The sequence below is a fragment of the Bos javanicus genome, chromosome 18 (genome assembly GCF_032452875.1).
Source record: "Bos javanicus breed banteng chromosome 18, ARS-OSU_banteng_1.0, whole genome shotgun sequence".
Classification (NCBI taxonomy): domain Eukaryota; kingdom Metazoa; phylum Chordata; class Mammalia; order Artiodactyla; family Bovidae; genus Bos; species Bos javanicus.
This window is the reverse complement of record NC_083885.1, coordinates 2,397,179-2,422,020: the sequence shown is the minus strand read 5'-3', so window position 1 is coordinate 2,422,020 and position 24,842 is coordinate 2,397,179. Positions and strand designations below refer to the sequence as shown.

At 54.0% G+C, this 24,842-nt stretch overlaps 1 protein-coding gene across 2 annotated transcripts in view; it reads left to right on the top strand.

The window, feature by feature from the left end:
* FA2H (fatty acid 2-hydroxylase) overlaps positions 1 to 24,842 on the top strand; it is a 54,159-nt gene extending 29,317 nt beyond the window's left edge. For both annotated transcript variants that reach the window (XM_061386737.1, XM_061386738.1), the window contains exons 3-7: positions 12,013 to 12,155; positions 13,029 to 13,135; positions 20,322 to 20,494; positions 21,812 to 22,064; positions 23,429 to 24,842. In XM_061386737.1, the coding sequence (XP_061242721.1) occupies positions 12,013 to 12,155; positions 13,029 to 13,135; positions 20,322 to 20,494; positions 21,812 to 22,064; positions 23,429 to 23,508 (756 nt within the window). In that variant the 3' untranslated portion in view covers positions 23,509 to 24,842. The remainder of the gene's footprint in view (positions 1 to 12,012; positions 12,156 to 13,028; positions 13,136 to 20,321; positions 20,495 to 21,811; positions 22,065 to 23,428) is intronic.

Genomic DNA, 24,842 nt, shown 5'->3' with positions numbered 1-24,842 from the left:
CGCTCGCTCGCAGACCAGCATCCGGCCCTGGTTAGGCGCACCCGTGTGCTGGTCAGGGGCTCCTGGAGGGGCTGGGTGGTCGCCAGTGGCGGTGGAGCCAAGACGTGCGGGGTGGCATTGCCCAGGGGCGCAGGAGGGAAGGCAATGGCACCCCACTCCAGTACTCTTGCCTGGAAAATCCCATGGATGGAGGAGCCTGGTGGGCTGCAGTCCATGGGGTCGCTAAGAGTCGGACACGACTGAGCGCCTTCACTTTCCCTTTTCACTTTCATGCATTGGAGAAGGAAATGGCAACCCACTCCAGTGTTCTTGCCTGGAGAATCCCAGGGACAGCGGGGCCTGGTGGGCTGCCGTCTATGGGGTCGCACAGAGTCGGACACGACTGAAGTGACTTAGCAGCAGCAGCAGCAGCAGCAGCAGCAGGAGGGAAACAGACTTGGTGCACTTGCCTCCAGCCTGTTTCCTGGGACTTGCCCGCCGTCATCTTGGCATCTCCTCCTGGAATAGACGCAAGTGTTTATGTCCATACATGTTCCCAACCCGTGCTCGACACTGGGAACTAAAGATGGGCAGGACAGGCCGCTGCCTTCAAAGAGCTCAGTTTGGTGAGGAGGGCAGATCTCCCCCAGAACGTGTTATTACAGTGTGAGGAGATGCAAGGAGCACACCCAAGGAGCACAGCTGGCCGGAGGGGCCCACTGGTGGTTTGCCATCTGGCCGGGACTCCGGAGGCCCTGACCCCAGGGGCCCAGAGACGGCATTGGCACTGCCTCTGGGGAAGCCCGTCAGCCCAGGGCAAAGGCACTTGTGCGTCCTTCGATGGAGAGTCCAGGACAAGTGGCCCTGTGCCCCGTTCCCTTCAAGGAGGCCTGTGACCAAAAGCGGGGTCGAGGGCAGGATGTTCCCAGAGGACCCACTGGACCTGTCTCCTGACCCTGACGCCAGACTCAGGCACGACTGCTCATCGCCCAGGCCAGGGCAGAGGATGGGGTTCTCGGTACCAATGGCTGGCTTCTCTGGAAGCTCTGGGGCTCTGGGCTTGCTCTGATGTGACGAAGATGGTGGGGGAGACAGCCAGTGTGAAGAGACAAGGGCTTCAAGCTAGTGAGGTCAGGACCTGGGCTTGAGAGAAGAGGTGCTACAGTGGGAGCCGAGGAGGCTGTGGATGAGGCAGGACGGGGCGGGGAAGCCACAGCACATCCGGCTCTGCGCTCGGTGGGCGGTGCTCAGAGGACCCCATGGAGGGGGCCCTGGGCCAGCGCGTGGGGCTTGGCTTAGGGACTGAATGTCGGAAGGAAAGCACCCTCTAGAGAGCTGACCGGGCCTGGGGTGGGTGGCCAGAAAGAATTGCCCTAGAAGGGAGGGGGCTGTCACATGAGCCTGGCTGAGGATGGGCAGATCACAGCCGTGTGCTGGAGAGGGGTCCTCCCGGTGTCCCTGGGCTCCCCTAGCCTGAGGCAGGGAGTCACGTCCCCCAGGCCTGTCTCGCCACCCCTGCCCCCATCGAGGTGAAGACAGCCCCCGCTCCCGTCCCCCAGGGCCAGCCCCTGGCCCCTCGCCAGCATGCCCAGGTCACACCTGACTCACGCACCCCGCCTCTGTCTGTCTCTCTCTTGCACACACTTTCTCTCTTCCTCCTGTCCCTCTTCCTGCGTCCCTGGGCTGAGAGAGGGGGACAAGGACTGGGGCGCAAGAGGCCGTGGAGACCCGCTGCGAGCAATGGGGGGTCAGCTTTGTGCCTCCCCCAGGCACCGAGAAGACCCAGCTCAAGGAGCTCACTTCCCAGGGAGAACGAACTGTGCTTTCCTTGCCTTTTCCCTTTTTTAAATTCACCTACCGTGTGGTCCATCCCAGCCCTTCTGGGAGATCCCCATCTGTTTCTGACCCAGTCCAGGGGCCTCGAGGAATTCTCGAGAGAGGTGAAAAGGGCAGGAGGTGTGTTGAAGCCAGGGATCTGGGGTGGACTTGCCAAAGCTAACCCTTCATGCTAAGGAAGGGCGTCTCGGGTCGCCTGGCCCGGCCACCCGGCCCTGGAAGCTGGGGACAGAGTCAGCCATGCTGAGAAGAATGAGGGGAACAGGGATGGGGTGCTGAGGCATCGGGTAAAGATTCTGAAAGGAAAGGGCCAGGAAGCAAGCCCAGCAGGCCCTGCCCTGCTTAGAGCTGCAGCATCATCTGGCTTTCAAGCTCTGCCTGAGGTTTTATTGGAATTATTTTTAAATCATACCTTCCGTCACCTGTTGGGCAGGACCCCAGGTTTCCCTGTGGGACAAGATACCAGGTAAGCTCCTCACCTCACACTGTGTCCTGCACAGCTCCCTGTTTCCTCCCCGGTAAGGCCTGTGTGGAGCCTTGCCCAGCGGAGCTGCTGGAGCGCCGCTGCTCCTGGCTTCTGGGCACACCTGCCCCAATTGTCCCTCTGTCCTTGCTGTTTTGCTGTGTCCTTGGCAGGGCTTCCCACTTGGAGTGCCAGCCTCCTGGGAACCAGATTGAGCTAGTATGGTTTGAGAGACTTGCAGAACCCCCTGCCCAGATCCCCCTGGACAGTGGGGTTAGCACCAAATTAATTCTTCTTTTATTAAGCTCTTACCCTGCGCCAAACACTGTACGCTAAACACTTTGATGGTATTATTGTTTTGAAGTTGTCATTCTCAATTATGTCTATTATTTATCTTTCTAATTTATTGGGATATAGTTGCTTTACAATGTGGTTAGTTTCTGCTGTACAGTAAAGTGACTCAGCCGTATGTATAGATATATTCCCTCCTCTCCCACCCTACCGCCATCCCACCCATCTAGGTCACCACAGAGCACTGAGCCGAGTTCCCTGTGCTATACAGCAGGTGCCTACTAATTACTTATTTTATACATGATGGTGTATATATGTCAGTCTCAATCTCCCAGTTCATCCCACCTGCCTTCTCTGCCCCCCACTGTCTACACACATCTGTTCTCTGTGTCTGCATCTCTCCTTCTGCCTTCAGTTCAGCTCAGTCGCTCAGTCGTGTCCAACTGTTTGTGACCCCATGAATCGCAGCACGCCAGGCCTCCCTGTCCATCACCAACTCCCAGAGTCCACCCAGACTCACGTCCATCGAGTTAGTGATGCCATCCAGCCATCTCATCCTCTGTCGCCCCCTTCTCCTCCTGCCCCCAATCCCTCCCAGCATCAGTCTTTCCCAATGAGTGGGTTTATCTGTACCATTTTTCTAGATCCCATAATATATGCAATATTTGTGTTTCTCTTTCTGATTTACTTCACTCTGTATGACAGACTTCAAGTCCATTCACATCTCTACAAATGACACAACTTCATTCTTCTTTATGACTGAGTAATAGTCCATTGTGTATATGTGCCAAATCTTTACCCATGTGTCTGTCAGTACACGCTGAGGCTGCTTCCATGTCCTGGCTGTTGTAACCAGTGCTGCAGTGAATATCGGGGTGCACGTGTCTTTTTGAGTTACGGCTTTCTCAGGGCATGTGCCCAGTGGTGGGATCATGTGGTAGTTCAGCAATCTACAGATTCAGTGCGAGTCCTATCAAATTACCAATGGCATTTTTCACAGAATTAGAATAAAAAACTTTACAATTTGTATGGAAACACAAAGACCCTGAATAGCCAAAGCAGTCTTAAGAAAGAAAAACAGAGCTGGAGAATATGCTACAAAGCTACAGTCATCAAGACAGTATGGTACTGGCACAAAAACAGAAATATAGACCAATGGAACAAGATAGAAAGCCCAGAGATAAGCCCATGCACCTATGCTCAGCTAATCTATAACAAAGGAGCCAAGAATATACAATGGAGAAAAGACAGTCTCTTCAGTAAGAATATCTCTTCAGATAGTCTCTTGGTGCTGGGAAAACTGGATAGCCACATGTAAAAGAATGAAATCAGAACACCCTCTAATACCATACACAAAAATAAACTCAGGACTTCCCTGGTGGTCCAGTGGCTAGGACTCTGTGCTCCGGTGCAGGTGGCCTGGGTTCGATCCCTAATCCAGGAACTAGATCCCACATGCCACAATTAAAGATCCATTGCAGCCAAATTAATTAATTATTAAAAATAATAATAAACTCAAAATGGGTTAAAGACCTAAATGTAAGATTGGACACTATGAAATTCTTAGCAGAAAATATAAGAACACTCTTTGACATAAATCACAGCAAGATCTTGTTTGACCCACTTCCTACAGTAATGAAAATAAAAACAAAAATAAACAAATGGGGCCTAATTAAATTTAAAAGCTTTTTCACAGCAAAGAAAACCATAAATGAGATGAAAAGATAACTGACAGAATAGGAAAAAATATTTCCAAATGAAGCATCTGATAAGGAATTAATCTCCAAAATATACAAACAGCTCATGCAGTTAAATTAAAAAAAAAAAATCAAAAAATGGGTGGAAGACCTAACTAGACACTTCTCTTCTCCAGAGAAGACATCCGGATGGCCAAGAGGCACAGGAAAAGTTGCTCAGCATCACTAATTGTTAAAGAAATGCAACACAATGAAGCGAATACCTCACATGGTCAGAACGCTGCTGCTGCTGCTGCTGAGTCACGTCAGTTGTGTCCGACTCTGTGCGACCCCATAGACGGCAGCCCACCAGGCTCCCATCCGTGGGATTCTCCAGGCAAGAACACTGGAGTGGGTTGCCATTGCCTTCTCCGCATGGTCAGAATGGCCATCATCAAAAAATCTACAAACAATAAAAGCTGGAGAGGGTGTGGAGAAAAAGGAAGTCTTCTACACTGTTGGTGAAAATGTAAATTGATACAGCCACTATGAAGAAGAGTATGGAGGTTCCTTAAAAATATTATCTTTTATCTAATTTCGGGTAGCTCAATGGGTGAAGAATCCACCTGTAATGCAGGAGATGCAGGAGACTCAGGTTCAACCCCTGGGTCAGGAATATCCCCTGCAGGAAGGCATGGCAACCCATTCCAGTATTCTTTCCTGGAGAATCCCATGGACGGAGAAGCCTTGAGGGCTACAGTTCATGGAGTCGCAGATAGTTGGATACAACTGAGCACTCATGGACACCCCTCTAGCTTAGCTGGAAGGGATCTGGTTCAAGTCTGAGCTGACCCTGATGCTAGGAAAGAGTGAGGGCAGGATGAGATGGTTGGACGACGTCACTGACTCAATGGACAAGAGTTTGAGCAAACTCCAGGAGATGGTGAAGGACAAGGAAGCCTGGCGTGCTGCAGTCCAGGGGGTCGCAAAGAGTTGGACATGACTGAGCAACTGAACAAAGATCTGGTTTCATTCTTCCAACAATACAAAGAGATAATGATCCTGATTTAACTCATGAGGAAGAGCTTGTCTCCTGCACAAGGTCAAAGTCACTCTGCTGGTTAGCTTAGGGGTCACAGCTGAGCCCCCTGACCTGCCCCCTCCATGGGTCCCAGAACACTTTCACCCTGACAGCTGGCCAAGAGAAAGACCCTGAGGCCTGTGACCGGGAGAGGGGGTGGCAGAAGGTGAGGGGGGTCTGAGCAGGCACTCCTCCGGGAGGCCTTTTCCCATCCCTCCCCAGGCTAAGCCAGACTCCAGCAGCGCTTGCTTCCCTCAGGCTCCTGGAGGCCTCCAGTGGGAGTGAGCTGCTCTCTTCCTTTAAAAGACAGGTAGAGTCATCCAGCAGGTCCCCAACCTCCCTGCCCCTACACACACACACACACACACACACACACACCCTTGGCATCAAGGGCTGCCTGGCAAAGATGTTGATGTTGACCACCTGGGTTTTATCCTTTCACAACCCCCAGGTAAGTCACTGAGAACTCGGGCAAGTAGAGCCTGGATTGGAACCAGGGTCCCCCAGCAGCTCCCCTGGAGAGGGCCAGTCTTGACATCATGGTCCAGTCTCTCTCCCCAGGACTCTGACCCCCAGTCACCCCAGGCCCCGGTGAGCCTCCTCCCTCCCTTGGCCCACCCAGAGTAGCAGTCTGGAGGGCCTGGCTGCAGAGGAACCCATGGGGGCTTCCCCAAGACTGTCCTCCCGGCCCAGTTTTCTCCCTGCTCCTCCCCTCCCCACCTCTGATCCGCCCCGTATGCTCACTGTCCATCACTCAATCTCTTTGCAACCCAATGAACCACAGCCCGCCAGGCTCCTCCGTCCATGGGATTCTCCAGGCAAGAATACTGGAGTGGGTTGCCATGCCCTCCTCCAGGGGATCTTCCCAGCCCACAGATCGAACCCAGGTCTCCTGCACTGCAGGCGAATTCTTTACCACTGAATCACCAGGAAACACTCACCTAAGAGCTCAGCAGTGCTCAAAACTATCCCCAGGGAGACACTAGGCAGGCTGGGCTCTGCCCTCTTTGTCCCTGCAGGGGCACTGGACCAGGCAGGCTGGGGGCAGGAGCAGCCGCCCGGTGACCACAGACAATTCCGGTCTGTTTTCCCATCAACAAGAGGAGGAGATTATTCCTGCCCGGTGTTGTGTGGGATTGTCGGGACGATCTGGAAGAACCTACAAACGGGGACCAGAAAGTGAGCTGCTGGTGAAAGTCCACCCGCCGGTGTGGGCTGGGCGCCTGGGCGGGGCTGCAGGGCGCTGGTGTGTTCGCTGTGCACTGTCCCAACTCTCTGCGGGCCTCCCAGCGCTCGTCTCCTGGAGCGCGCAGAGCGAGCCTGAGGTCCCCTCCTCTGGTGCAGGGAGGTTAGGGAGCCTGTATGCAGGGCAGAACCCCTCCTGTGGGCTGGAGCTTGTCCATCTGGGAGACCCCAATTAGACCTCATGGGACGGGCCTGCAGCGACCCCTGTGAGGCCACCAAGAGCCCCCGTGGGTCACACACTAGACTCCAGTGCTGGGTCCCTCACAGCCTCTGTGCCGGAGAATTCACTGCCCTGGGGGGGGTCCTGAGCCAGCTGAGGTTAGGACCTCGGCCCGGAGCTGAGCGGCACGTACAGCTGGGCTGTAGCCTCAGTCTCCTCATCTGTCAGATGGGCTCATCAAAGGCGTCGACTAGCAACATTCTGGCTTCCAAGAACAGTACACCTGGAGTCTGAGCCCAGGAGCTGGAATTCTCCCCGGAATTCTCCATTCTCCCGTTCCCGCCTCCTTGGCCCAGAAAGCTGCCCTGGAGCGGTGCGCCTCGGGCTTGGGTGCGTGTTGCCGGGAACAATCGCCTCGGCTCTTGTCGGGTGGTGGGCGGAGCTGCTGACGCAGAGCCGCTGCCCCCTCGGCGCTCCCCTCACCCCCAACCCCCTACCCCGTTTGTGCCTCGCCTCGCCGCCGGGGGATGAGCAGGTTCCCACTGTCGAGCGCGAACTGCCCCGGAAAGAGGACTGTGCCACCCGGCCCCGCACCGCCCAGGACAAGGGGCCACTGGGGAGAGGATGAGTCAAGAAGAGAAGCCCCCTCCACCCTGGCAGCACCCTTGCACCCGCCCTCCGGGCAGCAGGCTGCCCTGTCCCCCTGCCAGCCCTGCTGCAGCTGCATTCCTGGCATACTCAGGAAACTCCCGCCCTCTGCCTGCTGGTGGGGCAGGGAGGGGGACGCAGGGCCACGCTCACACTAACTGCTGTGCGCTTCCTGGGGCTTGGCCTGTGGCCCCAGGTCTCTGCGTTCATCCCAGCCTCTCCCCCCAACACACACAGGTCCCCCAACAAGCGCACTCCAGAGCGGTGTCTGGGCTGGTCCTCGCCCTCATCCGTGCGGTCTGGCTTTAGCTGGCTGCACTGAGTCGATGCCACGCTCTCTGACCATCAGGTTCCACTGCTGTAAAAGGAGGATTTGCTACTGTGAGGCGGGCAATGGAAGCCCCTCACGCACCTGGGCTGGTCCCCCCTCCTGTCCCTCACCCAACCTTCTTCTGAGGCGGGGAGACTTTTGCTGACACCTTCCCTGTGTCCCAAGCCTCAGGAAGTAGGGGTGCGAAGGGGCCAGGAGCAGGTTCAGCTCCGGAGGAAGAGAGCCGTGTGTGTGTGTGTGTGTGTGTGTGTGTGTGTGTGTGTACGTGCTCACGTGTGTGTGTACGTGTGTGAAGTGGCCAAGCTGTCCTGGCCAGGTAGAGCAGGAAGTGACATTTATCCCGAGTCCCTTCCCACCTCACTGGGTCCAAGCTGTCATCTCTTTCGTGTCTTGCTGTCCTGGCTTCTGGGCCAGTTGCCTGTTGGAAATGACCAGCAAGTGAGCGGTGTTGAGTGTATTCCAACACCCACCTAAGACGCTCATCAGTGAGCAGGATGCTGCTGCTGCTCAGCCCTGTTTGACTCTCTGCGACCCCATGGACTGCAGCTCCTCTGTCCCTGGCATTCTCCAGGTAGAAATACTGGAATGGGTGGCCATGTCCTCTCCAGGGGATCTTCCCATCCCAGGGATGGAGCCTGTGTCTCTTACGTCTCCTGCAGTGGCAGGCGGGTTCTCTACTGCAAGCACCACCTGGGGAGCCTCGGTGAGCAGGACTGGAAGAGAACTGGGACAGCACACGTGGGTCTCTTAGAGTGTGTGGGGGACGCTGTGAGCTGGGGGAGGCGGGAAGGGAGGCTCCTGCTACAGCACCAGCCAGCTCCAGCCCAAGAGCCACCTAACCCCTCTGGGCCTGAGAGTCCTCCTTCTCAAAGTGGGGAGGAAGTCAGCCAAGCTGAATTTCTATGCTTAAGATGGAAGGGTCGCTTTCCTTCCCCTTTGGGCTGGAATCCCTGCTTTTTGCTCACCTAGATATTTCTCCCTGGGTCTCAGGTGAATTAAGCTCACAAATCCAAAGCTGTTTTCTGTGCGCTTCACAAAATAAAGGGAAAACAGGAAAAATTTGCCTAAACTGCTTCTTGGCTAAGAAAGAGGTCTACCTGTTCGCAGTGCTGTGCCACAGCTGGAAACTTTTCTTGTCTAAGGTAGCTGAGTCTGAATTAATTGTCATGTGTATGCAAAAGTGGAACACATAAAAACCAGAGATAGGTGGTAGCAACTAAGAAAAATACAAAAAAAAAGAGGCATCACTAAGATGAGCAGATAATCTAGAATATTTTTAATACTTGGTCAGTACAAACAAGTCAAGAAGTGAAGAGCAGAGCAGGCGAATAGCAAGACAACCTGAAAGGTAAATGGACTGAATACTCCAGTTAGAGTGGGGGCTTCCCTGGTGGTCCAGAGGGTAAGACTCCCCACTTAAAATCCTAGGGGTGCGGGTTTCATCCCTGGTCAGGGCACTAAGATCCCACATGCTGTGCAGCAGGATCAAAAAAATTAAGAATGCAGAGAGTGACTGGATGGAAAAGTCAGACTCGACTATACACTGTCTGCAAGGGACGCAGTGTGAGCAAGGTGAAAGTGAAAGGGTGGGCAAGGCAGGTCATGCAGACGCTAAGCATGAGGAAGCTTCTACGAGAATCAGACGGAATGGGCTCAGGACAAGAAGTCCTACCAGAGCCTGTATTTCCCAGTGATAAAGGGGCCAATTCATCACAGTGTCTTCACCGAGCCGTCTCTGGCAAGTTCCTCTGCTCCCATTTCCCCATCTGCGTGCCAGCAGCAACGCCGCGCCTTCCTCGTGAGGGGTTCGGCGGGGATCAGAGGGCTGAGCTCCCAGGAAGGGTCCAGAGCCACGCTCGGCACGCAACCAGGGCTCTGTGACGCTCTGCCCTCGGTGCTGGCACAGCAGGGACAAAGCCCCATGCGCTTGCTGTGCTCCTGACTGAGCTACTCTGAGGTAGGCTTCTGTGGTCTGTTGCAAGATAAGATGTAAACACAGGCCACTAGCTGGTTCCTCCGGTTCTTTGCTGGTATGTGTGAGGGAGACACAGAGAGAATGTGTGTGTGTGAGACAAGAGGCCGAGGAATGGCAGGAATGAGTCAGTCGGCGCCCAGTGATCTGTTTGCTAGACCCAAGGCAAGGAGGCGTGAGGACTGGGGCCAGGAGGAGTGTCACAGTCGGGCAGGGTTTGGACGGTCGCCTGGTGTAACTGATGCTGTGTGGGATGGCTCTGGGCTGCCCTGGGTCATCTTCCAGCCTGAGAGGCATGAAGGCTGTCAGCACCTGGGACCTGCCAGGCTCACGTGGCCAGAACCACGGCATCTTTGGGCCTTTCCCCCTGGGCTCAGGCACAGAGAGAATGCTTGGGGACCTTCCCCACGTGCCCGGAGACCCTCCGCCCCCTGCTACAAGGGTGTCATGGCAGGGCGGGGACCCTTGCTGGGCCCAGGCCAGCTGTGGCACGGAGGCCTGTGCAAGGAGTAGGTTCCAGATGGGGCTGTGGGAAGGTGGGCTTGTGGACTATAGTTGATGCTTCCTCCCTGGCTTCCGTGGTTGTCCTCCACACGTATCCACATCTGTTCTCTCCACTCCTTTCCGGACACCACCTCCCTTCTCACTCGTGGTGGCAGCCTGACCCCCTGCACTGGAGGTTCATTGAACCCCCTGAGCACCAGACACAGGGTGCATGGACCCCTCTCTCCTATCACGCGTGGGGGTCCAGGCACACCTGGCTTCACAGACACGAGAGACGAGAGGCTCTGGGAGGTAGACGCTTGCCCAGGATCCCACGGCTCATAAACAGCAGGGTTGGGCTTTGAAGGGGGTCGCCTGACTCCAAGGTCTTTTTTTTTTTTGACTGATTTTGGTCTAGATTAATCTTCACTACACCAACTCATCAGAAATCTTCAAGGGCTGCTCATTGCCCAGAGCTGTGGCCTCCGTACTTTTTTGATCTTGCGTCCATATAAGTAAAACATTTTGAGCATATTCTTCATTATATGTCCATTTTAATTATCCACAAATTATTTGCATGAACTTATGTATTCTTGTATTATGTACATTAGAAAGCATTCAAATATGGTCTGTATATGAGAGAAATATATCAAGAGCAGTCTCTAGTATTTCCTCCCCACCTCGGGGAATCAGCCTGTGTGTGCCTCTGCGGTACACATCCATCCTCACCTTGGGGACAGCTGGCCTGGAGGATGAAGTGGCAGCCTCTGGGCCTGATGCTGGGTGTTCTGTCATCTAAAGCCCTCAGCAGATTTCTTTCTTCTGCCCCGCAGATCAAAGTCAGGGGACCAAATGGGCCCCAGTCATTCTGAACGCCACTTCTGCACCCATGCTTCCTCCGCATCTCCACTTCCCTGTCCCTCTTGCTAAGTCTTTCATACTGTATGAACCCAAACCCAAACCCCAGTTTCTGTGCGAAGCCCTCCTCTCCCACCCTAGACTCAGACATTTGTACCAATCATTCGCCTCCGAACCTCAGCCTGCCTGCATCACCATTAAATTATCCTGCCTGGCTTGTCTCACCTTGCTGAGTGCTTGATGCAAGTAGCACTGTTATTACTTCCATTTGGTAGCCAGGGAAACCGAGGCTCAGAGAAGCCAAGTAATTTCCTCAGAGTCACACAGGAAGCGACAGCACCCACCCCTGGAGCCTGAGCTCTGCTTCTGCACCAAGCTACGTAAAGCAAAGATGATCTTTTACATTGTTGTTTATTTTCCCCGGCAACCAGCATGTGCATCAGGCAAAGTGCTGAATGAATGATTGTTTGAATGCATGAATGAATTGCATAGGCCACCACTAAAAAAGGCCTTGGTGGAGGAGAAAGGGCCTACTTGATTCTTCCTACAGAATGTATTGATTCCTGTACTTGAAGAATCCTGGTTAAGACTTCAAGCTTCAGGCATGCGGTGCTGAATCCGGGCACTCCGATGTCATCAACAGAATTTGGTGTCTCCAGTTCCTGGCTTGACCATCCTCTGTGTTGACTGAGTCCTCAGACAGGCTCCCCTGGCAACTCCAGGGTCATGCCCCACAAACCTAGCCATCCCAGCAAGAGGAAAGGGTGTATGATGGCTCACTGCACCAGCTTAGGCCATAGGCCTGTCCTGGATCCCATTTCTGTGGCCCAAGGGTTGGGATGAACGGTTAGTTCCTGATCTCTGCAGTAGGGAGTGTGGGTTGCTCCATACAGACCATGAGAGTTGAGGTGGAGCTGGGGATGGATGCCGTAACCAGGGGAACAAAGAGGTGTGAGTCTCAAGTGTTCGCTTGGCTTTGTCTCCTGAAGGACCTGGTGGATTGGCAGAAGCCCCTCCTGTGGCAGGTCGGACACTTGGGAGAGAAGTACGATGAGTGGGTCCACCAGCCGGTGTCCAGGCCCATCCGCCTCTTCCACTCAGATTTTGTCGAGGCCCTCAGCAAGACCGTCTGGTGAGTCCTGCTCTGGGGTCATGGTGGGCTGTCCCCTCTCCTGATGGTGCCAGCCCGATGCGAAGGGGAAGGGTCCGTCCCTGGAGCCCAGAGCGGTACTGCAAGTTCTTGGCAACGGTGGAACATGTCATGGGCATAATCTATTCCTGTGCATGGTTTTTTCCACCGAGTGGCAACCCAACATGTAGCCATAAGCTGCTTTGAATGTCCCTCCTGTTCTGTTTCAGACTCCTATGAGGCGTTTTTAGCCTCTGCTGCCCAAGAAGACAATGGCACCCCACTCCAGCACTCTTGCCTGGAAAATCCCATGGACAGAGGAGCCTGGTAGGCTTCAGTCCATGGGGTCGCAGAGTCGGACACGACTGAGCGACTTCGCTTTCACTTTTCACTTTCATGCATTGGAGGAGGAAATGGCAACCCACTCCAGTGTTCTTGCCTGGAGAATCCCAGGGATGGCGGAGCCTGGTGGGCTGCCATCTATGGGGTCGCACAGAGTCGGACACAACTGAAGCGACTTAGCAGCAGCAGCAGCAGCCTTTGGGGGGCAGTTTTGCCTGCAATTGCATCCTCTGCCATGAGAGGGCAGCACCTATACAACTGCACTGTCAGTAGCCACAGGGATTCTTTTTGTTTTCCGTTCCAGTAACTCAGAGACTGAGGGAGATAGACTCACAGCTGCTCTCTTCTTTCCTCCTCCTGCCCCCTCCCCACCCCCGCAGCAGTGTCCCTTTGACAGCAGGTCTCCATGTGCTCTCTGCACCTGCTTTAGTTCCTTCTCGTCCCCCCTCTAGTGGAGAGGTATGTCTCTCGGGAAGCTGGGCTGTCTCAGGCTGCTGTGCATGTATCTCTCTCACCCTGATGGTCTTCCTGCAGGTACAGCGTCCCCATCATCTGGATCCCCCTGGTCCTGTACTGCAGTTGGTCCTACTACGGCGCCTTTGCCCAGGGCAACGTCCAGCTCTTGGCACCCTTCGCCACAGGTGATGTCTGGTCTTCCTGCTGTGCAGCTCCCGTGGCTCCTGGGGGCGTGGACCTTGGTGCTCTCCCTGCTCCTGAGTTTCTGAGACCTTAGAACCCTGAACCACATCACAAGCATTTTAAAATGAGGTCTATCTGTAGAAATACTCTTCCGAAAGAAAGGTCAGACTTCCCCACCCTCCAAAAGAGGAATTAAAAAAAAAAAAATAGCCACACATTAAATTAAATCATTTCATCAAGTGGTATAGCAATAAAGAAGGGGATTTCCAGTGAGTCAAAGAACAGAAAAAGTATGACCTGGTGTTGTTTGTCAGGAAACTAAATGAAGTCATTTCACCAGGTAGGACAGCAGAGCTGAATTCAGAATGGTTCACGAACAAAACGGAGATTAGAACCTAGAGGAGAAAGATTGGAAACAAAGATCAGATCCGAGGCATCCTAGTGTTCCCCGGGCAAAGGGCCATCAGCAGAAGCCTGACTCGGAGTAACTCCAGTAACCTCTACTGAGCACTCATCACATGCCTGGGACTTGCCAGGGACCATCTCATTTAACCCTCCCAACAGCCTGCAAGCAAGGGACTTATCATTACACCTTTTTAGAGATAAAGAAATGGAACCTTAAGAAGTTAAACAAGCAGGTTAGTTTCACGTGGCTAGGATGTAGCTGCCAGGTGTCACCCAGGCAGGCAGGGGAGAGAGAGAAGAGCCTGTGAGGCTGAGTCTCAGGGCAGCACCGTGTGGGCATGGCCTCTGCTGTCAGCCTGCCTCACCAGTTCATCACCTACCTCAGGCCTCCAGGTCCGGACCACCTGCCCAGGTAACCTGCCCATCCTGGCAGAGTCCGCCTTGGGAAAGTGCTCACCCATGCTGAGTGGCTCAGACAGAAGCCAGGAGTGGGGGACAGGTGGAAGAGGTACCTCTCCTGATCACACGTCACATTCCTGACTATGAACCTCTGAACCCCTGTGTGCGCCAAATGCAAGCTCCTTCTCTCCACGCTCCAGGGCTCTCTCCTGCCCACCTCCTCCAGGAGGACAAGTTGAGGGCTGAACGGTCTAGATGAGAGGGGCCACAGCCACAGTGCGGGGAGCCCCAGTTTTCCCACCTGGTCCAGGATGGGGTGGGGCTGAGCCAACTGTAGGAAGTCCCCCAGAGCTAAGGCTGCTCCCAGACACCAAGGGTTAATGTGTGCACCCCTCAAGCCAAGGTTACCCACTTCTGCCCACGCTGAATAGCTCAGGCACAGCACAGGGCTTGTTGCTCAGACGGCCTGCTCACTGAATCGCCCACTGTTTCTGCCCAGCGCTCCCCGAACAATCGCCAACAGTGGCGGGCCCGACAGGGCTGGGGCCAGAGGGAGAAGGGAACGCCGGAGCTTTGGCCCAGGTCCCTCTGCAGGAGTCCTCGGGAGATGCCACTCGGTACCAGCTCCGGCCTGATGGGCCGACAGGGGTGGTGCTGGGGTGAGGGGGCGGGCAGAACCTTGACCTATAGGAGGCAACTCTGGTGCAAGGCTGGGCGGGTGATTTGACGGTGCTGCGGAGAGCTGAAATGTGCCAATAAAGGTCCAGTGTAGGGTTAGTGGGCTTGTGACCAGGATGCCAGCAATGGTGGCAAGAGAGCCGCACATGCCTCCCTCACCCCCGGCTTGCCAGGCAAGGCCCAGGCCCAGGCAGGGAAAACAGAGCCACGAAGTGAGGCGAATGGAGACTCGGCAGGGTCCCAGCACAGCTCCTGGACAAGAGATAGGCTGCAGGAAATGCAGGAACTCAGGGTGCCAAGGAACAGTGGGAGCCACGCGCAGGCAGCAGTTCAAGGCTGAAACTCGCAGCTGCACGTGTGTGAAAATGCTTTGGAAAGCAGAGAGGGTCTTCACCTCCCAGCTGGCCCCCAGCACGGTTCCTGGAGGTGCGTTAGAGTGGGTGCCAAGGAACATCCTAGGCAGGGATTGTGGTGGGAGCCCCAGCAAAGGTCAGGACCACAGCCTGGGGCCAGGGAATGCTTTTGTATGTCCAGTCCTTTCCGAGAAGTGAACTACGCAGCAAGAAAGGACTCTTGCACTTTAGGAGGGAAACTCCTCCCCCAACCAGGGACCCTCCAGAGCCCTGCAAGAACTGAGAAAATGCCGCCCGGGGAGGACTGTGGCTGGATGTATTTGGCAGATAACATTTAAAGATCATAGCAGCGACCTGTAACATATGAAGAGTGTTATTTATTATGATATGTTCATACACAGTATATTATTCTTACATGTAAGTGAAGTGAAAGTGAAGGCGCTCAGTCATGTCTGACTCTTTACGACCCCATGGACTGTAGCCCACCAGGCTCCTCCGAGATACATACTTATCACACTGCCAGGTATTATATTCCCTGTGTTCTAGCAACAGCCCTTCACAGGTGGTAGGATATTTTACTGTTGAGAAAGCACGTAGATAGTACAGGGCGGAGACCTGAACCCTGCCCTTCAGCAGGGTGTCCTGAAGGACCCTGGAAGTGGCCAGCCGTCCCTCAGAGGGGGACCTGGTCAGCCAGAGCCGCCCAGCAAGGCAGCGCTGACAGGCAAGTGTCAGCCTGGGTGTGGACACCGCAGGCCCTGCTGATGAGAGACATCAGAGCAGCTTACCACCTGCTTTGAGAGAGACGGGTCCTTGGGGGGTTGAATCTTGGCTGAGTTGTGTGTTAGTTTCCAGGTGAGGCATGAAAAATCCTTCTTAGTTTAGAGACTCATTTGGAACCGTTTGTCATAGTGGCCCGGAATCTGGTCCAGAGAGCTGGAAAGTCACCTCTCCTCCCCACCACCTTCCTGGGCTCTCTCCTTCCGCAGTGATTCCCTGTGGCCATTCACACTGGGCACAGCCCTTCAGAACTGTTTCCTTAAACAGAACGAGAGGCTGCCTTTGGAACAGCACAGGTCAAATCTTATCCATGTCCAGCCCTCTAGAGAGGCGTGGGTTGGCCCATGAGTCTCCCACAAGTGTCTGAGCATCTGCTGTGTTAAGGGCACAGGAGACAGAACAGAATACCCTCTCTGCCCATGAAATACCCTCTCTGCTCATAACCCGGTGGGGGTGAAAGAGTGAAACAGAAAGGATGATGTGGAAGGCCTTGCTCAAACCCTGCCCAGGTCAGGGCAAAGGGCATCTGCAGCGATTTCTTACCGGAGGAAGGGAGGGAGAGGATTCCAGTGAAGGAAAGATGTGTGGGGAGGGGAGTGTGGGGAGGGGAGGGGAGCGTGGGGCCCCCAGGGGTCCCACGTGGTTCAGTGGACCCCAGACGGGGTGGCGGGGAGATGAGGCAGGGATGATGTGGACAGAGCTGGTCTCAAGGGACCCTGAGTGCCAGGCTCGGGGGCTGGACTTTACTTGAGAATGAGGTACCAGAAGAGGGTTTTAGCAGCACGTAGGGGCAGAGAGTTGGAGCAGGAAGCTTCTGTGGGGTGCTGATAAGGTCATGGGGGAGTCAGAGCGGTGAACTGACCCAAGAGATGTTTTTTAACTGAAATGAGATACATACAGAATTAACCATTTTGAAGTGAATGATTCAGTCCACCACTCTGTCTAGTTCCAAAATGTTTTCGTCACCCCAGAAGGAACCCCATTCCCCTGAGCAGCTGCTCCTCATTCCCCCTCCTCCAGCCCCGACAGCCAGCGACCTGCTTCTCTGTACACTTGCCTTTTCAGGACGTGCCATGTAAATGGACTCCTCCGTACATGGTCTTTTGTGTCTGGCTTTTTTTTTTAACTTTATCTATCAAAAGATATTAAGGAGAGGGAGCTGACAGAGCTTGGTGACACAGATTGGACATGGGAGAGAGGAATAAGTCAAGGCTTTGGTAATGTGTGGAGTCATTAACCTCCCCCTGGGGTGCGGTTGGGTGGGAAGGAAGAAGAGGATGATTAGCTTCATTTGGAAGCTGCTGACCTTGCAGGCGGGGCTGTGCACAGCTGCGTGGAGATGGCCAGTAGCAAGTGGCTATCCAGGGCTGGGCTGGAGACACAGATCTGGGGGTTGTCAACAGGTGGGTGTGACTGACATCCTAGATCAAACGAGGGCATTTGAGAGCGGAGGGTCAAGGTTTTGACCCTGGAGACAGAGACAGTTTCCACAGTGGAGCCTGACAGAGGGCCCCTAGAGAAGAGGCGAGGGCATTCCCTGGAGGCCCAGTGGTTGGGACTCTGCACTCTCACTGCCGAAGGCCCAGGTTCAATCCCTAGTTGAGGAACTAAAAATCCCACAAGCCCCATGGCAGAAAAAAAAGGAAAGAAAGAAAAGGAAAAGGAGAAAAAAGGTGGGAAGAGAAGAGCCAAGCGTTCCAGTAGGCAGGGAGTGGAGCTCTGTGCTCAGGTCGTGTTGGTCCCAGCGCTCTGCGAATCTGAAAAGTCGGGGATCTGCCCCAGAAGGACGCACACAGGTGCACTGTTTGGAATACCATGTCAACAGGTTCACTCTGAAATCCAACCAGGGACTCTCTGGGCGTTCCTAAACCTCAGGCTGGGAACTTCTGTGGTTACAGGTTCAAAAATAGAGTGGTCACCAGCATCATATGCCACAGCCAATTTTAGAGATGAATTGAAAAAATTACTTTGATCTGCCAAGAAATACATCACAAATGGCTTTCATAGTTCTTTGAAGAAGGCAGACTTTAGAGGCTTGAGCGAATGGAAAGAAGTGAAGTAGACTTAAGTCTAACTGACCTTTTCAGGGGGTTTGGCTATGAAGGGACTGTGTCTATGACGAGAAAGTCTTAAATATGAGCAGAAGAGCAGTGGAGGAGAAGCTGAAGATGCCCAGAGGAGTTGCATGAAGGGGGTGGTGGGGGGCAGACTGAGGGTGAGCTGGTCAGTAATGTAATAAGTTGTCTGTACTTCCACACCCTCAGTGACAAGGGCAATGCCAGCATTTCATCAAGTTGGAGTGAGACGAACGTGACGTGTAAAGCACTTGAGTGGCACCTGGCATGTAGGGGCTGGTGAATACACATTTGCTGCTGCTGCTGCTATTACCATTGCCAACCACCATCCAGGGCCCAGGCACCCGAGTGCACACTTCTTCTCGGAGGAGCACGAAGTTACAGGGTTGAAGCATAATCAGGGCTGGTTGAAGGTGGACGCTTATGGAGGAGCCATTCTCCCCCTTCCTTTCTTCTACCCCAAGGAGTCTTTTTCGTGTGAAGTAGGAGGCTGGATGGGAGGGAAAGGGGGTGTTTGACGGCAGTGAGGAGGGAGCTGGGCCTGCAGACAGGAAAGGATCTCCAGGCAGTGTCTGAGGCCTAGCTGAGGCTGAAGGCACCAGACTCATGGCTACACACGGCTCCTCCTCCATCTTCAGCGGCTTGGGTCTGGGGTGGAGAGACAGACTTTTGTGCTCATCCAGGCTTGGGAGGTCATGGGGGCAGCTGAAGTCAAGGTTAGCTTTAGAAAATAGTTTGGTGGTGCCCCCAAAGTTAAACATAGTTGCAGTAAAGTCCCAGAAATTCTACTCCCAGGCGTATACCCAAGACAACTAAAAACACGACTGTTCATAGCAGCATTATTCAGAATAGCCAAAAAAAAAACATCCCAGCTGTCCATCAGCTGGTGAGTGGATAAACAATTATGGTGCATCCATATTAACAAGGAATGAAGTTCTAATACATGCTACAAATGAATGAACCTTAAAAATATTGTAAACAAAAGAAGCCAGTCACAAAAGACCACATATTGTGTGATTCCATTGGTATGACGGGTCCAGAATCAGAAAATACGATAGAAAGTAAATTAGAGGTTTCCTGGCTCTGGGAAATGACAAAGGTTGGAATGACTGTTAACAGGTAAAGGGTTTCTTTCTGGGTGATGAAAAGGCTCTAAAATTGTGGTGATGGTTGTGCAACTGTAGATATACCAAATATCACTGAACTGTACACTTGAAAGTAGTGAATTGTAAGATATGTGAGTTATATTTCAATAAAGCTGCCACTTTTTTAAAGAGAAAGTATAACCAAAGCAGTGGCTAGTGGAGAAAAGAAGTCAAACTCAGAGGGTGATGGTAGACCTGAAGAAACAGTGAGAGCTGAAGTCCCTGTGAGGTTAGAGAATCAGTGAAGTGGAGAAAAGGAACAAAGGCCGTGCGGACTGCAGGCTCTCCTCCAGGAGCTGGGCGCGGGGGCCTCACTTGATGATGATGACATCACTCCAATCTTCTGGTCTCCAGGCTAATCATCTTCCGTTTTTTCACATCTCCCTCATATGCTGTGGTTTTAGATGTTCTCAATGAACCTTTCTCTCCTTGGGTTTTCCTGACCCTCTTGGCCCCCCAGTCCCATCTTCCCTTGGAAGATGGTTGTTAACATCTTCCATCAACAGCCCCCAGATCTGCTGGCTTCATCAGGATCACCCTGCCCTCTCCTTCATGCCACTGAAGCAAGGTCAGTCTTTTCTGGTGTCAGTCCATTTGGGCTGCCGTAACAAAATAGCATAGACTAGGTGGCTTGTAAACAACAAATTGATTGCTTATGATTCTAGAGGCTGGAAGTCTGAGATCAGGGTGCCAGCATAGTCAGGCGAGAGCCCTCTTCTAGGTCAAAGACTCCTTGAATACTTGTATGTCAAAAAGGGGAGGATTCTCTCGAGCCTCTTTTATAAGGGAATTAGTCCTGTTTACCTGATGACCTGAGCACCTCTCATCACCTTGGAGGTTAGGTTTCAGCATGTGAATTTGAGAGAGCACACGCAGACCATAGCACCAGGCAGGGGTCCAGCGTTGGCCGTGGCTGTTCCTCTTACGGTCCCTTTAAGGAAGATCTCAGATCTCTAGTCATATCTTACCATGATACCAAAGTCAGACAAAAATACCACAAGAAAGAAAACTCCAGAGCAGTTATCACTCATGGATCAAGATGCAGCAGTCGTCAACAGAATACTAGAAGACTGAATCATATTAAAGCATTATGCACCATGACGAAATGGGATTTATTCCTGGAACGCAAGGGTGGTTCAATACCTGAAATCAATGGGATCCACCACATTAGTCATCCTCTGACAGGACTCCTCATAAATAAGCCCACACACATCCTCACAGTCTCCCTCCTGTTTTGACTGTCGGGCCCCAGTGGTGGGGTTGGGCTCTGCAGCTGTGGGCAGCCCCCAAGGTGACCGGGCTGGGCCTCTGGGGCCTCCAGCCCCTGACCTCCCTGTCTCGCACCTGATGCAGAGTACTCAGTGGCCATGCCCGAGTCAGCGTTCCCGGGCCTCTTCCTGCTGGGGCTGTTCCTCTGGAGCCTCCTGGAGTACCTCATCCATCGCTTCCTGTTCCACATGAAGCCGCCCAGCGACAGCGCTTACCTCATCATGCTGCACTTCGCCTTGCACGGCCAGCACCACAAGGTGAGCGGTGCAGTGCCCCTCAGGCTATGCTGCTGACGCCCGCCCTCAGGAGCTCCCATCTCAGTGGGGGTTGGGTTGAGGGCGAGGAGAAGTCAAGGGCGTGTGATTGGGTCCAAGCCTGAACCGGCTGTGGACAGAGTGAGCATGCTTGTCCAATGCTAATCCTCACAACAGCTCATTCATTTGCTCGTTCAACAAATGCTCACTGAGCACTCCCTATGTGCCATGTGCTGTTCTGAACATCATCGATCAAAACAGGCCAGAATCACTGACCTTGTGGAGCTTCCCTCTGAAGCGGGTACTGCCGTTCTCCCCGTTTCACAGAGTGGCAGACTGAGGCTTGGGGAAATAAAGGAACTAAGCCATTCACCCAGGGTCACCCTAGCACATCGTCCCCTGTGGATGCCAGAGTCTATACTGTTGGTCATCCACCCACCCTGGGGCTCCTTCAGGGCAACACACGAGGGTCCCGGCAGTCAGGACTGGAAGCCAGGTCCATCCAGAGGATGTCCCTGCCCCACGCTGTTCCCGTCCTGGCGCAGGGTGCCCACCCTCCCCTTGCCCTCCTTCCCCTTTGACCAGGAGCTGGGGTTCCGGCACAGAGCCCCGCAGGTCCTGTTGTTGCTCCGGTCAGCGGGGAGCGGGGCCCACGTCAGTGTAGTGTTCTGTCTCAGTCACCTGATCGCTCGCTCTCTCCTCTTTCAGTCCAGAGAGGGTCTTGGGATACTCGCAGAGTCTAAAATTTTACCTCTGCCAGGCCCTTGGCTTGTGAAGCCTCAGGACCAAAGGCTAGGCTCTTTCATGGTCTGGTTCAATTTGACAACACCCACTTGGAGCAAAGAAGGCCACCTGGCGGGGAGACCTGCCTGTTAGCAGCTCCAGGGTCACCCAGCATGTGTGCCTTCATCACCCTCAGGCCTCGAGCTCGATGCCCTGCATGGTCCTTGGGGTGGGGGTGAGGGCTCCTCTCCACACCTAGCAAGTTCCAGAGCCAGAGTGGCCTCTTGAGCGCAGAGCGGAGCATCTCAGGCAAGCTGCTCCTACCTGTGAGCATCTTGCCCACACCACCCCACCCCCACGTTCCTGGAGCTTTCCAGCTCCTGTCCTGACTTACTGGGGCCGGACAGGCTCTCCAGGGCTTCAGGCTTGGTGGCCTGCCCTCCCCAAGCCGCCGATGGGGCCTGCGCCCTCCCTGGCCCGTCTGGGCCGCTCCAGCCCCTGTCCCGAAGGAGCGTCGCCAGCCAGCGAGCGGTGTGTGACCACAGGCAGGCCCCGGGGCCCCGGGCCGTGTCCTGACGCGTGAGCCTCTGTCCGCAGGCGCCCTTCGACACCTTCCGCCTGGTCTTCCCGCCCGTGCCGGCCTCCCTGGTGATAGCCTTCTTCTACCTGGTGCTACGGCTCATCCTGTCCGCGGCCGTGGCGGGCACTGTGTTTGCAGGGAGCCTCCTGGGCTATGTCATCTACGACCTGACCCACTACTACCTGCACTTCGGCTCCCCTCACAAGGGCTCCTACCTGTACCACCTGAAGGCCCACCACGTCAAGCACCACTTTGCACACCATCGGTCGGGTGAGGACCCACCACGCCACCCCCTCCCCCAGCTGCTCATTTCCCGTCTGACAGCCCCCGCTGAGCTTCCAGCCGGGGCCAGCCTGGGTTCTGGGGTTCACAGTCAGAAAGGCAAGCCGGGGACGCCCATCCTAGGCCCTGGAGCAGGGGGCTGTACAGAGACAGAAAAACCAGGAAACCAATACAGAGCAAAGATCATTCCAGAGCAGCGATAAGTGCCAGCAAGAAAAGAAAGCCAGGCGACCGTCAGGAAACCGTGTCAGTGGGAGGGGGTCCCACACTTGCGAATAGAATGCAGTGTGAGTTATAGATGGGATTTTACATTTTCGAGGAGCCACGTTAACAAGTAAAACTAAAGCAGTGAAGTTAATGTAAATAATACACCTTATCAGGCCAAATATAACCGAAATATCATCATTTTAGCATGTGATCAAACACTGTTGGGAATGCCTGGGGGTCCAGTGGTCAGGACTCAGCAGTCTCACTGCTGTGGGCCAAGGTTCCGTCCCTGGCTGGGGAACTGGGATCCCACAAGCCGTGCAGCGTGGCTAAAAAGATTTTTAATGAGAGATTTTACATTCTGTCCTTCTGTTAAGTCTTTGATATCTGGTGTGTATCTTGCACTTTACAAGCTCATCTCCATTCAAGGGCTAAATCTCCATTGGAAATACTTCATTCATGTTTAGAATTTATAAAATTGACAGTCAAAAAAGTAGATTCACATATATGAACTGCTCCAAATGTGCCTATAGGTTTTCCAATAACTGAACCAAGTTTAGGTTTTTACACTGGAATGTAAGTTAATTATTAATAAAATTAAATAAAATTAGGAATTCAGTTCCTCTGTAGCCCGGGGCCACATTTCCAATGCTCAGGAATCACATGGGTTAGTGGCTACCCTACTGGAGAGCAGAATGCTAGCTGAAGTGGTCTAGGAAGGCGTCACTACACAGACACCATTAGAGCTGAGACCTAAATTAGGAGAAGCCAGCATCTGACGCCTCGAGAAAGAGCATCCCAGGAGCAATAGGTCCGAAGCCTTGAAGCAGGAGTGAATTTGGCATCTTCAGAGAGAAGGAGGCGACTGGACTGTTGGGGGAGAGAGGAAGAGGCAGGCAGTGCCAGGCTCTCCCAGGAAGGCAGGCCAGATAAGAGCCTTGAGGTTCTTCCCACAGCACACCTGGGAGTCTAGGCACGCTGGTACCCTGCTTCTGACCTCTGCCAGGATGGCCCTGGGAGTTAGGAAGGTCGTCAGGGGTGATGTTGAAACTTGCCCACGGGCACGCCCCGCCTGGGCTCCCTCCAAGCAAAGAGATCCCACTCCTCAAGAGCGCCTGACCTTCTCCCCATGTCTCCCGCCCTAGGGTTCGGCATCAGCAGCAAACTCTGGGATCACTTTTTCCACACCCTCACTCCGGAAGAGCCCCACCAGAAGACACAGTGACGTCGCCCCGCCCCACCCTCAACCCTTCCATGGCCACTACCCCAGTCCACCCTGCCCAGATCCTGCAAGGAAGGTTTGCTTGGCTGGACAGCGTGGGCTTTGACCAGCCCTCGGGCTTGGTGGAGGGTCCTGGGGAGACCCTGACCAAGGATGACCCTGAGCCTGCCCTCCTGACCCGGTGCAGGAGTGCCCCGTCTGCTGGGTGGCCTAAGAGCCCTCGGGGACCGGCTCTTCCCTAGAGCACCCCAGCCTTTCCACCAGCATCCGCCTAGGGCCCCAGTCCCCAGGACTGCTCCAGGAGCCGGCTGGCGGGGACGTTCCTGGGGGGAGTGAAGGCAACTGACCCCTGGGCCCAGGCCTGTGTCTTAGCACCTTGGGCTCCCTAGGAGCTGCCCCCTGCTGCCCTGGAGCTGCTACATGCACAGCGAAGAGGGGGTCTGCGGGGCCCACCTTCCCTTCCTGGAGAGGGTGTGGCAGTTCTGGACTGGAGAACACGGAGATGGATGAAGCGGTCTCAGAAGAGAAAGCATGAAGCCTCTCGCGGCCCACAGCCAGTCCTGGGGCGATGCCTCTGTCCCTGCCAATGACCAACTCCAGCTGTACCGCCAGGTGCCTTGGGCAGAGACACCTCCAGCGTCCACACAGCGGCCCTCAGCTGTCTGTGCAGGTGGGCTCAAGGCTGGAGGGAGCCCCCAGCCCTCTCTTTAGGAACCGGCTCTCCCGTCTCTCCTGGCCTCCAGAATCACAAAGCTTTTCCCCAAAGGAGGGTAAAGAGACCTCTCCGTGTGTGGGAACCTGCTCCCGTCCCCAGGCGTTCTCAGCCTCCCCTTGGCATAGGTGGGCCCCCGCCCGCCTCACTCAGGACCCTTCCAGCCGGTGCCTCCTCGAGCCGAGAAGGAGCCTTGACACGGTGCCTTATCTCCCAGCAACACCGCCTCAGCCCCCCGGGTGTGTTCCCACCCTTTCCTCCTGTAACCAAAACCCTCGATGCCCATAGAGGGTCTTATTTATAAACTATATAAATACCCTTAGTGGGCCCCGGACCAAGTAGCTGCTCAGATTGCCCTTTCTAATCCTACATGTCAAGCTTATGTAAAAAAAAAAAAAAAAATTTTTTTTGGTCTTAGTTTTGTTCCCTTCTTACCCACAAACCATTACTACTTGAAACTCAACATGTGTAAAGGTTAAAGGGAAGCAGTTGGACCGATCCTGTGATTTGTAGTGTTTACTGAGGAGTTATTTAAAGATTTTGGAATAAATATACAAACTACCATTGTGAAATAAAGGTGTAAATAAATTGTATATTTTGAAAAATAAAAACATTGGAAAAGAAA